The sequence below is a fragment of the Arachis duranensis genome, chromosome 1, assembly GCF_000817695.3.
Source record: "Arachis duranensis cultivar V14167 chromosome 1, aradu.V14167.gnm2.J7QH, whole genome shotgun sequence".
Classification (NCBI taxonomy): domain Eukaryota; kingdom Viridiplantae; phylum Streptophyta; class Magnoliopsida; order Fabales; family Fabaceae; genus Arachis; species Arachis duranensis.
The window spans coordinates 19,173,499-19,192,405 of record NC_029772.3 but is presented as its reverse complement, the minus strand read 5'-3'; the positions used below and the strand labels follow the sequence as shown (position 1 = coordinate 19,192,405).

Below are 18,907 nucleotides of genomic sequence, written 5' to 3'. Positions count from 1 at the left end.
AAAATTACTGCTTTAGTTCATTGCTGAACCTTGTTAAGCTTGCTTTAGTTCTCAAGTTGCTTGCTGCTTAAATTTAAAGGGGTTGTGAATTTGGATTTAAGCTGTTATTGAAGTTTCCTTTGTTTGGGTGTTCTTCAGTTTCCAAGTAAAACTTGCCCTTTGGCAATTTAAGCATACACGTTTAATTTAGAGCACCCGAAAATGCTGATTGTTAGATATTTCTTTCTTTGATGCTTTGTTTTCAATATTCCTATAGGTGTTGTGTTGTTGCTGTGCTTTAAATGTTCTTTTGATTCTTTGTTGTGTTGTTGCTGTGTTGTATTTCTTTTTAATTGAATGTTTGTACTGATTAGCTCTCTAAGGACCTGCACACCGACTAGCATTATTGCAATAAAGCTTTCCATGTTAAAACTTTTTGGCAATAAAAACTTTGACACGATGCGATAAATTTAAATGCATTTGGAGTTTTCTTATTGTGTAGGAGAGATTTTAGAAACCTATTTAAAAAATTAGGTGAAGCACTTAATAACTAATGAGTTTCGGGGGATAGAGTTTAAAGATTTAGTTTGGAGCATAGCAATTACTCTTAAAGACGAAACCGGAGCTAATAGGATAAAACAAGCAATATTGTCATACGAATGAAAAAAATTAGTTAAATAACTCTAGTGCTGAGATTTTGAATTACTTGAAAAATTAAGTACAACGAAAACTTGATTTTAACAATTGGAAAGGAGATTAGTGTCTAACACTGAAAATGGTGGTATCTGGATGAATGTGTAGTTGGAAATTGATGAAACCCACAGATGACTGTTGTTGGCACCCAAAATTTAAAAAGAAGAAGAGTGGAGATAATGAGTTTACAATTATACTTAACTAAAATCTGTTATTATATAGTCGACCAAACTCATTTAAAATATAAGTTATTATCAAGTCTGTTTTGAAGATAAGTAAAAGAAAAAATGAATTTGCCTATATTCTCCGCTATGAAATAGGTTTTTGTTTCTTCAAACCCGTTTTAAACCGGTGTCTCTTTTTAATCCGGTTCCAGTTTGGTATCATGAACCATAAAATTGGTTCTAAAGTGGATCTTGTTTGGATTTTTGAAAATCCAAACCATGGCGACCCCTACCCAAATGTTATGATACTAAATTTTTCTCCCTTTGGTTATTGATGATCTGCTTCTTAACATGCAAGATAGACCTGTTACGTACCATTCAGACGTTTGCAACATTTACAAAATTAATTAGAGATACCTAAAAAAGTTGTTGCTATAGAAAGGTTGAATAAGTATCAATTTTTAATGAGCCTTACCCCCAATCTTTGGTTTACGGCCTCAAAACTACGCATGACTGATTTAGGAAAAATTTAATACGATGGATATTTACATCTCAAATGTTTCTATTTAACAACTTCTCTAATGCTCGATTTGCTTTGATTTAATCAAGGTTACATTAATTTCTCATTTTACTTAGACAAATATTTGTTGGGGATGAAAAATTGTTGCCATGTCATCTTTAACACCACAGAGTTTGTCTCCTTTATTAGCACCTTCGAAAGTTGATAACAGACTTTTCATGATTATTTAATTTCATTTATTTATTATTATTCAGCAACAAAATTGCTGTATAATGTCTTAAATGTAGTTTGAAACTTGATTGATATAATTGGTATAGTCATTGTGCACTATTTGGTTTTCCATTGTCATTCTATTGCTGGTTCTCTAATGACCTTGTGTTGTGTAAATGAATAATCAAATGCCAAGGAAACCTCGGTACACCATTAGTAATGCAGCCAGAACTGTAGCTGGCCCTAATAGTCAAACCCACGCTACTCCGGTGAGTTATTTAATGCACCAGTTATTTAAAATGTTCATTTGCCTTGTAGTATATACACTTCTTCAATATAATTTGTGGGAAATTAGAATAAAATAAATTGATGTTCTAATTACTTTGTTTTTAGCAAACATATTGAACGCATGATACGGGAGCAGATACTTCAAGTGCACAGCGACATGCAAGAGCCCCTCCACCTCCGCGTTCCGGCAACGGTGCTCAACAATCCCGTGTTAACACTATACTATTTCGACCACCTCGCAATGAAACACGGCTGGCTTTGTCAAGTGACATTGGGGACACTCGAGCTCCTACAACAAATAGAAAGCATCCACCAGATTCACATGAAGGTGTAGATGACCATTCAGAAGATGAAGACTACAACCCAGAGGCGGATGAGATCGAGTCATTTGATGACCATCTAGACAACATATTTTCCGCACATGAAGTTGAACGTCAAGGCAATGCCAACAGCAAAAAAAGGACACTGATTATTGGGTTGTTGATGTCATAGGTATTCTTCTGATGCTTGCTTCTTAGTAAATGTAATGATTCTTCTCCGTGCATTATATTCTCTTAGTAAACTAACATTTGAAGTTTGTTCATTGCTGTTAGAAAATGGTGTGATCTCTTCTATGAAGCTGACTGTTAAGGAGGCATTAGCACTTCCTCCTGGAAAGAAGATCGTTCTACACCATAACAGAGAGTTGCAACAAGTTGGTCAGGTAGCGGGCTTATTGAGCGGGTTCTTGGGGACATTGGGGTCTGATTTTCAACAATTACCAATTTGTGCAAAGAGTTGGAAGACAATGAGCAAGGCTTCCAAGGAGCATGCATATGACCAGGTTAAGGTAATGTTTACTCTTTTGTTTGATAAAGTAAGGCGCTACCAATGCTCGGTGTAAATTGCTATTTTTTTACATATTAAATGAACAATAGAAGGAAAGATTAAGACGCACACACATGATATCGACCATATGGATTTTTATAGAATATTCGATAAATTTCTAAGGAATTTTTTGTATAGTTTAAATTGCACTATATAATTATACAGCTTAATCCCCAATTAATCTGATCCTTCGTATATAGCAATGTAACTAATAATTGTAGTAATAATAATAACAATAATAATGATAAAATTTATAAACCTCATGAGAATGTTAAAGATGCTCCTATTGCTATTAATTAGAGTGACTAGCTATTATCAATGATTTTCGGTTAGATGAAAATGTCTGAGGAAAATAAATTTGGAACACATTTGCACAAGTTGATTATGTTACCATCCTAACTTTGAAATTTTGAATGTTTATGTGATTTTAATTTTTTCTTGAGAGATTATTTCATTGTTTCCTAGCTATGGGGATGCTATTTTTTTTGTGATGCAACTCTCCGTTAGTAGGTGGATTTCTTTGATTTTCTATTTTATTTGTTTTAGTCTGGTAAATTAGAGAAGGATAGTGCATGTTGTGTTTCTTGAAGTTGACTTCTGTGAATTTTGTTGTCGAGAATTGTTGATGTCATAAAGTATGTCTTCTGATAATACATAAGTCTGTTTGAGGTGGTTAATTATTATATGTTGTCTTTTGATCTGAACTACTTGTAGCGAGTCTTCCACTATGAGGACGATAAAAGAGGGTGGATAAAGCAGGGAATTGTACAAAAAATAGGAAGTTGCTGGAGGAATTCAAGAAATCATTTGTTCCATAAGGTTTATGACGAAGAACTAACTTTTGAGCAAAATATCAAGCGTAAGCCACCAGGAATAGAGGCAAATCACTGGAAAAAGTTTCTTCAATATCGGTTGGATGAGGACACGAAGGTAACAAATATGTAGTTGAAATTTCATTATTTGTGATTTTAAATGGTAATGAATTACTACTAAATATGCTGAATTTATTGTGATAGTGGAAAAACTATTACCCAAAAGTTCATCACCTTATCACTTTTTTGTTTCCTGAAGTTGTACGCTCAAGGCTGGTTTATAAAATCATTAACAGTGTAGTAATTTATCCCGATAGCATTTATTTTTCTTCATTTTGTGTGTATGAGAAGTGTAGAAAAAATGCCGTTAATCATTCAAAGCAACAATACACACATACCGGAGGTTCTAAAATGATGGCAAGAAAGAGACACAAAGAAGTAATTAATTTAAATTCAGTTCAAGAATATTGATGTGTTTCTGGTAATACAGTGTTGTCTTTAATACAAATGTGTGTTGATGATTGTTATAGGAACAACGACAAGGAAGGCCTATTGGGAGAGGAGAGGGATGGACCATGAGTCAAAAAAAGAATGGAAAGTATATGAATGAAGAAGCGCGTTTGGTTGGGGTAAATCATGTTCATTACTTTTTCAAATTTCCCTTTGCAATTACTATCATTGAATTTAGATTAGTGTAAATCCAGACCTCACATGTTTGCAGGAAGCAATTGAACTTATTGAAAGCCAAGACTCCTGTAGCAAGGAATTTTCACAGAATGATTCCCTTGCACAAGTGCTTGGAAAGGAGCACCCAGGAAGAGTTCGTGGACTCGGTATTGGTACATGTCCGAGTCGGTGTTTTTGTAACATTCCAGAGCAGTCGGACTATGGTGTACAGATTGAGGAGTATCAGATGGAGATTGTGAAACTTAAGGCGGAGGCAGCAGAACTCAAGGCGACAGCAGTAGAGGAAAAGGCAAAGAGACAGGGAATGGAGACAGAGGCAGCTGAAGGGAAGGCAAAAATACAAACAATGAAAAATTTATTGACATACGTAATCCAGCAATAAAGAAGTAATTTTCCACCTGAAATAGCTGCGAATTTGGATTCTTTGAGAAGTACACCAATCTCATTCCATGCAAGATGATGTGTGGGCACTAATGATTTGACTTATCCGTGTTGGAATCGGAATACTCTTTTATTGTTTAGTTTCATAATGACTTTTGAGATATTTATTTGTAGTTTTTTATTTTGTTGACTTTATTTGTAGTTTACAGTAATGGATGCACTAGATGCAAATTATCATTATAATGATTCACCTTTCCAAAATTAATTATGTTTCGTTTCGTGTGTTATTTTTGGATTGGTTGTTGGTTATTTTAATAAATCAACGCAATTGAGTGGATGAATATATAAAGAATAAAAGAGTTGTCATATTTTATTATAAATTCTGGTTTTTTTTTAAAAGTGTTACTCGACATTTGGCAGCGGGTTTAAATCCGTTGATATATTCATAACAGGATTAGTAAACGTATGGCATTTTACAGCGGTTGACAACCGTTGCAATTTCCCTTAAATCATATTTTCACGATTTAGTAGCGGATGAAACCGCTGCAAAATACCATTTAGCAGCGGTTGTACCAACGGTACTAATAACCGCTGCTAAGGGTTTAGCCGCACACTATCTTTTAGCGAATTTATCAACCACTGCTATCTATTTGGCAGCAGTTAAAAACCGCTACTAATTCTGTACATAACCGCTGCTATCTGCCGGATGTGGTGTAGTGAAAGAAGAAATAATCGGTATGCAAATTCATAGTAAAGCAATATTCCTAACTGTTTATGGATTACTTAAACGGTTAAACCAAATGAAAAAAAGGTACACTTGGTTGTTATGAACGTTGTTCTTGAAAGAACGAGTGAATTCATAGTAAAATATTCACCTATTTTTACTCCACTTGCCCCCACTACCTATTATAAATGTCAAGTGTTTCATTGAAGCTATATAGGATGCACATTTTTATAGATAAATATCATTTATAATTTTACACATCAAAACCAAACATGTCCTAAGTGCTGGATGTTTCCGTTAATCTGAATAATTGTGATCAGCTTACACTACAAAATTAATATTTAATTTTGGGAGTATTTTAGTGGAGGTTTTGAAAACCTCTACAATATATTTTATTTATGGCAATTTAGAAAACCTCCACTAATAATTAATTCATTAAAATATAAAATTCTCCCCCAAAACAATTTTTCCTTTTTATGGAGATGCGAGGCTGGTTAGTGAAGAAGAGAACGGCGATGAAACCCTAAACTCTTTACCGCCATTTTCGCCGCCCGTTTCCGCTTCCATTTTTGCCAACGGCACCATTAACACTGCTGTGTCCGTTGCAGTAGTAGAGAGCTTCTGGATCGAGCCACCTATCTTATGAATGCATTTTCAGATCTGTCTCTTTATACTGACGTTGCTGTCACTGTTGCCACCGCAGATTCTGCCGCCGTTGCCGTCGCAGTATATACCGTTGATGCTACCATAGTTGTCGTGGTACAACGCATTTTCAAATCTGTTTACTCCTGAGCTTCTTCTTCAACGCCGCTTTCTCACACTCTAATTTTTCCTTTGAACTGCCACTGGTACTTCTTTTTTTTCTTCTTCCCTATCAATTTGCTGATATTTCTTCTTTGTTAGCAATAAATTTCTTTTCTGTCTCGCCTCCTCAGTTCATGATTCATACTTGTCATTTACCTTGCTTTATTATTACTATTATTATTAGTTCATAATGAATATAATTATGCGAAACTCAGGTAGTGACTATAACGGTTGGTGTTGTGAGTGTTGCAGTGGGGATTGGTCTTCCAGTGTTCTATGAGTCTCAAATTGATAATGCTGTCAACACCTATCTCCTCTCTCATTTACTTTATCAAATTACAATTTCAATTATTATTATTATTATTATTATTATTATTATTATTATTTCTTGCAGGCTAAGAGAGAAAACACGCATTGTGTGGTTGTGTTCTTTTATTTTACCATGAAGAAGAGGTATTTGTGCATTTTGCATATAACAGCAGACCTTATATTTCGTTTATAGGTAAAAGAAATGAAACAACAGGTGCTGTGAATACTTGGAACAGCAAATCATCTGATAAATGCCCTGATGGCCAAACATTGGGAACTTATGGTTCAGCAACTGTTGGATTGATTCTGATTTTTTCTGTTCCTCCCAGGTCAGTTTTGAGGTAAATTCAGGACACATTTTTCTTTTTATTTTTATGGAATATATGTAACAAAACTTTAATTTGGTTGGTTTCAGAATTCAGTGGTTGCAATGCCTAGTTTATTAGTTCACTATTGGCAGAGGCAGAGCTTTGTAGTAGTGTGGTTTTGGTAGGTTTTGCAATGATGAATTGCCTAGTGATATTAGTATTTCCATTGATATTAGTGATATTAGTTTTGGTATACTAGTGTGGTTTTAGTAGTTTTGTTCCTTTAATATCTTGTATAAATTTTATTTTTGGATACGTGAAGCATAACTCCGTTTTACTGAGCATGCAAATTTGAGTTCTTCTAACTATATATTATAATCTTTAGTATCTCATTTCAGGTATACATTAATGACCATGGCCTTGTGAAAAAGTATAGGGATCTTTAAACTCATAGACACATACCATACAGGTTAGTATCCTCATTATTTCAAGATATTAAGGTTCATTATTTAAGTGAAAACTTGAGCAAAACAAAGCATGTAGTATTAAGGTTCATTATTTTGGATCAACAATATTCCAAGACTAGTAGTAGTGATCTTGAAAAGGTATATTATATTTTCATCTTAATTATTAGTTTCAATAATTATATGATCTCTTCTTATATATTATTCTTCTTGTTCGTCAGAGCTTGTGGAACTTGAACCCCACATTCTGCATGAACCAGAATATAGAAAGCATTTTTGGACTTTCAGGTACTGCATGCTACAATGTTTATTATACTATTGCAAAGATCACAAATAAAAGAGCAATAATAATACTAATATAATTATATACTTTTTTTCTGATTATTAATTAGATGAGGACATAATAAGCACATTTTGGAGCAGAATAATGAGAGAGGAAGCAAAGATTCTTGTAGAAGAAGAGACAACAACAACAACTACTAATACCATATTATCAGGGGAAATGGAATTCATGGTGAGTCTTTTTCTTTGACTTGTATCTTAATACGTGGTCCTATTCCTCCTAGTGTCTGCACTGGTTCATGATAATATATTCGTTGGAAATAATTGCATAAATATATATCTGGAGTGAATATTGATGTGGTAGCTTTGGATATCCTTGATAACAAATTTTACAACTTTCTGGAATTTACGTTTTAGAGATTTTTTAGAGATATTGATTTCTCTTTATTACTATTATTATTTACGATTTTTTTAATTAAAACGAGACTTAAGCCCATGAGAAGAGAAAACTAAGCTATAATCATTTGGGGTATGGGAATTTCTCTACAATCATTATCAATAATACTCCTAAGGTCCTAGGAAGCATATCAACAAAATAAAAATTAAAATTTGCCGTCATTTTCTCTTTAGCAAGTCAATCTGTATATTTATTTCTTTCTCTATATGTGTGCTAGAATTTTAGATCCTATTTCTTATCAATATAAATCGCAATGTGGTAGCAATATTGTCAGGGTGTTGTGAGAGTTTCTTTTTTAAATTGTTAAAATAATCGTTCTAGAATCAAATTTTATTATATTTTTTTGAGTCTTAAGTCTCAGACAGTCTCAAGACCATATAAAATTTCTATAATTCAACCTTAAAAGTTGTATGCACTTCAAGATTGACCTTGTATCCTTTTCCTATCAACTCAGCTTATGATTAACAGTGTGAGTTGATTTTTGTTCTGTTTATAGTACAAAAGATTGGAGCATGAAGCAGAAGAAAAGGTACAAGCCCTGAAGGAGATTAGAGAGACAATGAATTACAGGAATCATATAGATGGCAGTGTGAAATTGATTGGTACTTCATTATTTAGCTAGCTCTAGATTCAGCACTCATTCCATGGTTAGTACCACCATTGACAATACATTTGGTTTTTGTAGAGCAATTAGTAATTGACTCTCTAATTGATGTCACTACAGTAGAAGGATAACTTAATATTAGTGATATTTAAGCATAGTAAGAAGTGTATTATTTTAGTGATTACTAGTTTACAGAGGTTTACTAGTTTACACCTTTTGAAAGTTTTTTTCTGTATCTTTTATGAGAATTATGATTCATTTACGGGTAGCAGGCTGTTAATCTATTTTTGATTGGATTGGCTTAACTTTGAAGCTTACAATTGTGTATTGAATTTAGTTGGATTATCTTGTTTTGTGGTGATTTTATGGAATTCCTAAACCGAATTGGTGTTTAAGACTTATCTTTGAGTGTGTTTACTATTTTTTATATTAAAAAATAAATTTTTAATTTGAGAGTATGTAAATGAGATGAGATTAATAAATGATTTGAAATTAAAAATAAATAAATAATTACAGGATTTGTGGAGATTTAAAAATTTCACAAAATAGTTATTTTTTGTTAAATTAAAAAATCAATTTGTGGGGGTTTTAAACCGTCACAAAAGTGATTTAAAATCGCCACAAAAGTCCAATATAAAACCCCCTCTAAACACAAACAAAACCTCCACTAAATAGATTGTGGAGGTTTTTTAAAACCCCCATAAAAGATCTCGTGGCACCTCAAATTTTGGGGGTTTTAGAAACTCCCACAAACCATTTGGTGGGGTTATAAACCTCCACAAATAAGAAAAAAAACTGCCACAAATAAATAAAAATCTTGTAGTGTTACAAGTTACAACCTTTTAGCTCATGCATCAGCAAGTTGTAAATACTATGAAGTAAAATGTCATTATAGCATTTGAGATATCATATTACCAGTTCATACGATTTCATACAAAAAAATATAACATTTATTTTGTTTCTTTTACCAAAATCATTAGTAAATTTGCAACTAAAATTTATCATTATAATTATTGTAGTTCATCTCTTGACAACAATAATTACATTTATATATTTTTTACAACCAGATACACATCCAAACAATACAATTTTAGAATACACTTCTGGATATTTGCTGCAAATCCTTGAGGCTACTACTCTTGCTAGACTTGCTTCTTCTATAGCTCTTTGAAGGTGTCAAATAGAACCTTAACAAGCTATTGTGAAGATTATTTGGTGATGGCGAGTATCGAACACTACGGTTCATCGGTTTCTCTAAAACATGAAATCTTGTCTTCATTCAACACATTTATGTTCTCTTTGCCAGCCATGCTACATTGGTTCTACCGCTAACACTATAATTTTGAGTAAGCTTGTGGCTAACACTCTCACTACCTTGCACATTAAGTTTCACCTTATCTTCTTCCCTCCTCTGCACGATTGAGCCAAACTACTTGTGGTCCTTCTTGGAACTCTTATGACTGCTAGTGCCAGCCCCATTAACATCATTATAAAGGTCATCATCCTTGGAAGTGTGGTGACGGTTGACGGAGAAGGACTTGGTGCGGCGGAGGTAAGGCGGAGATGGGAATGGGGGGAAGGGGAGGAGGGGGGATTGGATTCCTTTGAGGCGTTTGTGGACACAAGAATGGTAGGGTGACGGTGACAAGAGGAAAGAAGGTGAGGTTTGGAAGTCGTTTTTAGTGTCAACATGTTATGTTAGAGTTGAATCTTGAAAGGGTATGACTATGGCAGTGAGTAACTGAGAGTGAGAGTGAGAGTGAGAGTGAGAGTAAGAACTTAATAGTGTGTGAATTGAGAGATGGAATGAGTGAGTTCCAAGTAGTAGTAGACACTTGATAGTAGTACTAGCTAGCTACTTCAGACACACGGTAGCACCACGTGTGGGGAACAGGAATGTTGGTGCCCCTTTTTTCGCTCTTTGTTTTTTTATTTTCTTTTTCTTTTCTTCGATACTATTCTTGAATTTTATTTAAAAATTAAAATAAAAAATAAAAACTTTAAAAATATTACGAGTTTATTCATTTTTTTTAAATATTAGACTGCAATTGATGTTTGATATAGAAATGACTCATTTAGTGTGTAATTTGGATTTATGGAAAAAAATTACAGGACCAAAATTACCGACTCCAACCAATTAGCCCAAATAGTGAAGACAACCAAGTCGGGGGCATCATTAGAATTTACTTGAGTTTGAGGAAGGGCAATTTCATCAACTCGCTAAGAACATGCCAGGCACGCCTTGTTAGGCACAGGGATGAATTCTTTACCTTTTGCCACTTGTCAAACATGCATTGCACTAGGTGTAGGTGGGACTGATTTTAAGTATGGACTCTCTTCTCTTTTTTCTTATACTCACTCAAACGAAACACTCTCCTTCTCTCTTCAGTAATTTTCATCTTCACTTTTACTATGGCTTTTAATTTAACATACAGGGGATAAAAGTTTTAGAGTAAAGTATCGTTTTTGTTTCCAACATTTGGGGTAAGTCCTATTTGTGTTCCTAACGTTTAAATCGTCCTATTTGTACCCTAACGTTTATAAAAGTGATTCAATGTTATCCTACTATCAATTATACTAACAAATCAGATTATATTGTTCAATTATTCTCACTTGGATATATTCATTCTCAATTAGGTCTCACTTGGATGTGTTTGATTTTAATATTATACCCACTATTTGTGTTTAGATTCAATTATGTCCCTAGAAAAGTTAATTATGTAAATGTTGTAGGAATTAGTTTCAACTTTTGATGAGCTATTTTTCGGAGTGGATCATCGATTCTATCCTAGACATTTGTATTCTAACTTCAAGAAAAGATTTTTAAAATTCAAACTAAAGCGTTCATGATATGTAATTGACGGCAGGATAACATTGAATCACTTTTATAAACGTTAGGGATACAAATAGGATGATTTAAACATTAGGGACACAAATAGAATTTACCCCAAACATTGGGGACAAAAACGATAGTTTACTCAAAGTTTTACACTTTTACGGTTTTACCTTTATCATAAAAGTTTGAGAGAGTTGAAAGAGTGGAAGAAAAATGGTAATCTCATTAAACTTGAAAAACATATTATTAAATTTTTAAACCATTTTTATATGTAAGTTAATTTTTTCAATATTAGTTTTGATTAGTATTAATTATATACTATTATTAATTAATGTTGTTTAGAGACATATTTATTATATTAGTATTAGTGTAGTTTAGAAACTTATTTTAGTTAAAATGTTAGTTATAAATGCTGTAATTTTTTAATATATTTAAGTATAATACAAAAAATTTATGTGATTAGTTAACATGTTAGAGTATGTGGAATAATTTGTTTAGTATATTTATAGTTTATATAAAATTCATGTGATTAGTTAAAATTTAGATTATGTGTTATAATTTTTTAAAAAATATATTTAGGATTAATAAAAAATATTTTATTAGTAAGACTATAAATTAAAGTATAATTGTTAAACAAAAGGGAGAAGAAATTTACGTCCGAATCTAAGAAGCATTGATGTGGGATTGATGTCGGTTAGGAATTTTTACAAAAAATAATTCCGTTAATAGTATAGTTTCAAACCGAACAAACAATCCTCAATCAAAATTTAATTTGTTTGTCATAAGTACAAACCCTAATAAAGATAAACCAAAGTATTCAAATCTCGGGTCGTCTCTCAAAAAATTGCAGGGAAGTGCGCATATTATTGGTTATAAGGTATATTTTTGGTGTTTTGAAATGATGAATAAGAAAGTAAATTACAAGAAAATAAAGAAAACTCAAATGGTAAAAAGGTCTTGATAAGGGTTGATGGTTAAGGATCACTATTCCTGTTACCAACCACAATATGATAATTGCAAGGATCAATCTCATTTATTCATCCTCTAACAATTGAAAGAAAGTCAAATGAGCTTTATTAATCCCAATCCAAAAGTCCTAGCCACTCACTTTCTAATCGTTGGTGATTCCATTCTATTCAGCAAAGCCTCAAAAGATAGTTGTGCCTCTATTATAGAATTATTGGAATCTTATGAGAGTTTCAGTAGACAAAGTGTTAATCTTACTAAATCGGCCCTATTTTTCAGTAATAACACTCTAAGGCTGATTAGAACCTTCCTAGTAGCTCATCTGAATATTTCTCACATAGATGCACAGGATAAATATTTGGACATACCTTCCCTTGCCAACCACTCTAAGAAAGCCACCTTCAATTCCTAACAGTTGGTGAAGCCATATCAATCTATACCTTGCCATGTTTTAATCTTTCAAATAGCTTGCTAAATAAAATTCATAGTATTCTAACCCAGTTTTGGTGAGGGTAGAAAAGTTCTGAAAGACGAATAGTGTGAATTAGTTGGGATGAGACGACTAGATCTAAGAAAGAAGGCAGGATTGGTTTCAAAGATCTCAGAGCTTAAAACCTGGCTTTTTTGGGTAAACAGTGCTGGAGAATCATGACTCAATCTAACTCTCTTTTTTTTTTAATTCTTAAAGGTAAATATTATAAATTTAATTCTATCCTTACAGTAGAAGTAGCAACCTTACCTTCTTGGGGTTAGCAAAATATTCTTGAAGGAGGCGAGTTGTAGAGAAAGGTATCAGTTGAAAAGTAAATTCTAGATATCTGAATCTTTAGTGAACCATAACTCTCTCCTCCTTACCCCTTCACTGTTCCACCGTCTACAATACTACTATCAGATAGTTATCATCTGTTATGGGTAAAAGACATGTTTGCTTGTCAAATAAATAAGGGAACCAAGTATTAATCTTAGATCGTTTTTCTCCAGAAATTTCTCAGCGAATCCTCTCCATAACCTTAGGAGAAGGTGAACACACAATTCAATAGGTGATGAATAGAGCAAAAACATATAATGTTAAATCATGGTAAAAGACTGCTTACTAATTTTACTATGCTTCCATTGAATATGTCTAAACTTCATACAAGAGAGGCCAACTTGAAACCATTTATGGAAGCTGAAAATCCCTCACAATACTCTGCTCTTTGCGTTAAAAATCTTCCATGGTAAGCTTTCTATTCTTCTTCTCATCCACCAGCGATTTTCATATACTCCGGCAACTTGTCTAATTTGCAATTTAACACCAAAATCACTCACGCACTGACTCTTTTTTTTTTGTGAAAAAGCTAATCTAGTGTGAAAGAAGAGTCATTTGAGTTACCTCATCTCAGACCTTAGATGTTCCTTGTTCTTCAATTGGTGGAGAGATTTGGTATTATAAGCAGGACTTCAGAGAACAAGCTCTCATAGAGCTCGACTGGTTTTGATTATAGCTTGGAATATCAGGATGAAGAGGTGTTGGTGAGTCTTCGAGCATGTCTAGGAGCTTCTGGAGAAGTGCTATCAACATTGCTTAAGTTAAACCAGGAGCTATCTAATTTACCTTATGCATAATGTCCTAAGATATCTTTTTCTATTTGCTTCTCTATGTTATTTTCTTTTTACAATTTTACCTATTCATGAATATCTAGCAATCTTCTTTTTTCTGTTTCTCTTGTCTTGACTTTTGGACATTGTATTTGTTTCTCTATTGAATGAAATACTATTATTGTCTTTGAAAAAAAAATTTAGACAATTCAAGTTAACATAACTAAAAAGTTCATTTTTCGTAGCATAAAAGATTGTAGAAAGTTATATCTAAGAAATATTAATTATAACTACGTATGACGATGACATTTTTACAAATAGAAAAGATCGGGCATGCTTTTGGTCTTGTAAAATTTTAAGTGCTTATTTCAAATTATATATATATGTGTGTGTTTTTTCAAATTGTGTGTGTGTGTGTGTTTTGTGATGATAATAACTAATTTGATTTTTCTAAAAAAACCACTATTAAAGCTACACCTAAAAATTAAATTAATATTTTTTAATTTAAAAATATTCTAATTAATATCTTGATAGATGCAGTATAAAGTTATAATTAATATTTTTTTAAAAGATTTTTTCTAATGTTATTAATATGTTAATAATAATTAGTATGATTTATATATTTTCATATTGAATTGTAGTAATATATGTATGAATATTTTTTTAATATATATATTATTATGTTAATAATAAATTGTGTAGGAAGCATTACCTTACCGAAAAGTAAAAAGTTAGTAATGTGTATAATTAATTAAGTGTAATTGTTAGGATAATTTTTTGCTATTGCACAGAATAAAATTATTTGATTTTAAAATTGTTAGGGTAATTTATTAAAATGTTAGTTTTTATTTAGTAGTTGGGCGCATTGCTATTTATTATATGATATGCTGAAAATTTATTTATTATTGTTAGTTTTTTTGTTTGGATTTTAGGATTTAAGATTACTGAAATCTAGACATCTAAACAAGTTAAAAACCCGTGATCTAATTGCTATTAAACTTTTATACGAATATAAGGATATTCGGCAATATTGATACCCTTAGTTGAAAGATGGTATTTCGATTTACATACTTCCGTCTTTCGACTGGTGAATGCACCATAATTTTAGAGGATGTAGCAATGATTCTTGGCATTCGAATTGATAGCATGCCAGTTTCATGGTTAATGATTAGTTATAACCTCCTAATAGATGAGTGCACAGATCAATTTGAGAGTGCACCCACTGCGAGTGATTGTCAGAAAAATTTCATTAAGTTAACGTGGCTTAGAAGGTATAAAAGTGGTGTAAATTTGATTGATAGTGTTGCCATATAAAGGTATATCAAAGTTCATATTATGTTGCTATTTGGTACGACCTTGTTTTGTGATAAATCTGGCACCGGAGTCTATTGAAAATTCCTACCATTATTTCGTAACTTCAATTGGATATGGGAATTTAGTTAGGGTTCGGTATGTCTTGTCCATCTATATCGATCATTGTGTCGGAAAATAAGTTTTGATTGTAACGACATATATGGTCCGCTACTTCTCCTCCAAATATGGGTTTGGAAGTAGATGCCTTTACTAGTCCCAGTTCTCTGATTCCCATAATTCCACTAGCTTACTAGTATTGTTACTTGTATAATGTAATGCATTTGTGTCTTAAATTTATACTTTTTATTCATTTTACAAATTTCACATAATAACTTAGTTACTTGAGTAATAAAATTTATATTGACAGGTGGATTGATTGGATATCTCTATCAAATGATAGTGATAGGATGGATAATAGTGACAATAATGATGATCATGATGATAACATTGATGATGACAACATTAATAAGGATGATGAAGATGATCATGATGGGGATGTAGAGGATGCATATACACCTGCAATAGATATTCTAACTTATTTTTACTTTAATTGAATACAACTAAAAAGTAATTATTGTTATTTATATTGCTTGAATTTTGGATGTAATGCATAAATACTTCATGGTTATGTTTGGATAGGACTTAACTTTACTTTATATAAGTACAACTTTATAGTGATGTTATTTTTTTTTGTTTCATTATGTAGGTACTATATGTGCTCGTGATAAGGATTACGATTTAAGGATTGATCCTTCACAGCGAAGCCATAACCAATTTACCCCAGCAGCAATTAATAAAAATGTTAGAAAAAATGAAGAGTATGACAAAGTTTGTGAAGAAAATATTTAACAAATAGTATATCTTTTTTTGGTTTGTTATTGTTAGGATTAGGTTATTTTTTTATGTTTTTATTCATGGATTATGTTAAACTTTATTCCTCTTGTAGTTTGTCACTTTTAGGATTATATTGTGGTAAATTGAATTATGTTAAATTTGATATATTAGACATTATTTTACTTGATTTATAGTTAAAGTGATTCTTCATATACTGATTTAAACTATACAAACATTGTTTGCGCATATCTTTGTGTTGTATAAGTTTGTGATTGAGTGTGTACTATATAATTGATTGACTTTTGTGTTCTTTTATTTATTATGTTTGTATGTGTCATGTTATTAGTTGCTGTTGGCTATCTATTGAAGATTATATGTATTATGTTGGGGAATTGCTATGTAACAAAGAATAAAATGAACATAATTATCTACCCCGACCCTACTAAGAATTCTCCAGTTTTTATCTCTTATTCATCCCTTTCAGCTATAGGTGCAAAGGCTTATTGTGAAACTGCAGGAGTATAGAAGAATATGTTTGCAAGTTGAGTTGTTAGAATTTAATTCTTTTCCCTCGTCTTATTAGTTGAAGTTTTATTCAGAGGGGTAGGTTTTGTAATTGGTTTTGTATGTATTCCTATAATGTATTATTAATATTAAGTATGTGAATATGTGTTATTTGTTTTTGACATAAAGTTTTAACTTTTTAGTAAAACTATCAACAGATTAACGCGTAAAGGCTCAATATTAAATAGATAATAAAAGAATTAGGTTGGTAACGCCTTACTTTTATTACTATCATGACGTACTGGAAGTTTGATGTTACATGAGAATGCACCGAAATCTTAAGCTCGCGATAGACATCTCCACCGCCATTTCCGTTGCGCATCCACCGCCATTGCCGCCATAGAGTTCACCTCCTTTCTGCTTCTGCCATAAAGCTACTGAGATCGAATCAAGGCGCCTCCTTCATCAATGCGTTTTCAGATCTAATCTCAACGCCCAAGCCTCTGAGATTGAGAGAAAGCACCTCTTTAGTCAACTCTACTCCACCAATGACTCTCGTATTTTCCATCGGCATTCTATCCCTTCTGTACGTTCTTCTTTCCACTCATTATCAATTTTTAGTTCTCCTGTTTTTTTTTTTTATTCGTTTTCTTTGTTTTTCATTCTCAATTTCTAAATGCTTTGATATATGGTATACCATTTGATAAGTTTTATTATCTCTTAGTTGATAACATTGTTTCAAATTCTCAAGCACTCTAAGTGTTTGACGAATTGTTTATTCTCTTAATTGTTTTATTAATTCTTGTTTGGTGAATGACATTGCACCTTACTTGATCCTTGTAAATTAAATATGATCATATCGTAGATTACTAATTGAATTAAGCAATTATATGCAAGGAATTAGTGATTTTTGCTCATTTTTTATTTTTGATTTGATAACACTCTTTTACTTTGATACTAGTGTATATATTTGAAATTTTGATAAATTGATTTTATTTAGAAACAGTTATGTTGCATGAGGTGTTTGTTAAATCTTAAATTGGCTACATCTATAATCATATAAACTGCACTTTCTCTGCTAAATGAAGATATTTATCACATGATGCTTAGGTTTTTCTTTTTTCTTTTCTTCTTCCTCTAAATAATCTTGCATTCTATGTTACTTACATTGTTTATTCTATATTTTTTTCATATAGAGTAAGGGGATAAGTGGATAACCGAAGTGGCTAAAAAAATTGCATAGGAGCATCGAGCACACTGGTGCAGAACATAACCATTTCAATAATCATTTATTGTTTCTAGATTATTCTATCACAGTTTAATTTATTCATCATGGAGGTGCATGTTGTTATTTAAATACTTCATATTTGGCCATTTCACTAAAATAATTTGTACTATTTAGATATTGATTATTATTATTATTATTTCCCAATATTTTCATACATTCATCTCCAGTATTCTTTCTGATGCTATAAGCATCTTTTCTTCATCACTCATCAAAGAATTTAAATTTTTTTTTTTACTTGAGAAAGTTATGTTTCTTTTTTGTTTCTCGTTTTCATTAATTTGGCAAGTGATTTGACAGGTGTAACACCCTAATATTCAAATCCTTATACTCGAGTCATAAGTCAGTGATATTACGGTGGTACGACTCTCAGGTGGATTTTTAATATATAAATATAGGTAATTTAGGAAGGAGTATTAATCGAGAAGCCTGAAAAGAGTAGAAATAAAATCGCGAAGACGTATCACTCACGTTTCGACAACGAAAAGTTAAACCGCGAAGCCGAAAGCGATATACGGACAAGGCATAAAGAAGATTAAGAGATAGATAACAGATAGATATATATAACATAAGTAAATAGCCACTAGTCGCGACCCGCGAAGTTTAGGCCGGCTAGGGTACAGTATGAAAGTAGTTGACAATAGTACATCCTAATCTCTCCCAAAGGAAACATAAGAGCCTCTATAGGCAAGTTCCAAAAGAGTTCAACACATAATATAATATCTTCAAAACAAAGGTGGAGAGATTCTAAGCAAAACACAAAGTAGAGAAAATAAAGATCTTCGCCGGCTCTCAGACGAACCACAGCTCACTTCTGAGCACCTGGACCTGTATCTGAAAAACAAAATATATATACGGAATGAGAACCCCGGGCCCACGGGTTCCCAGTACGGTAAAAGTGCCAAATAAATACAATGCACTGCAATAAAAACTCACTAAGCATCCTAAACTCCTTTTCACCAAGTATCCAGCCTAGATTCTCACTAATCCATAAATAG

At 32.3% G+C, this 18,907-nt stretch overlaps 1 protein-coding gene across 1 annotated transcript; it reads left to right on the top strand.

Annotated features, from left to right (window-relative positions):
* Positions 1-1,742: 1,742 nt before the first annotated feature.
* LOC110274968 (uncharacterized) lies at positions 1,743-5,278 on the top strand. Its single transcript, XM_021130326.1, has 7 exons — positions 1,743-1,835; positions 2,008-2,293; positions 2,448-2,683; positions 3,436-3,651; positions 4,064-4,162; positions 4,255-4,551; positions 5,081-5,278. The coding sequence occupies exons 1-7, from the start codon at positions 1,743-1,745 to the stop codon at positions 5,276-5,278; spliced, it is 1,425 nt and encodes a 474-aa protein (XP_020985985.1).
* The last annotated feature ends 13,629 nt before the right edge of the window (positions 5,279-18,907 follow it).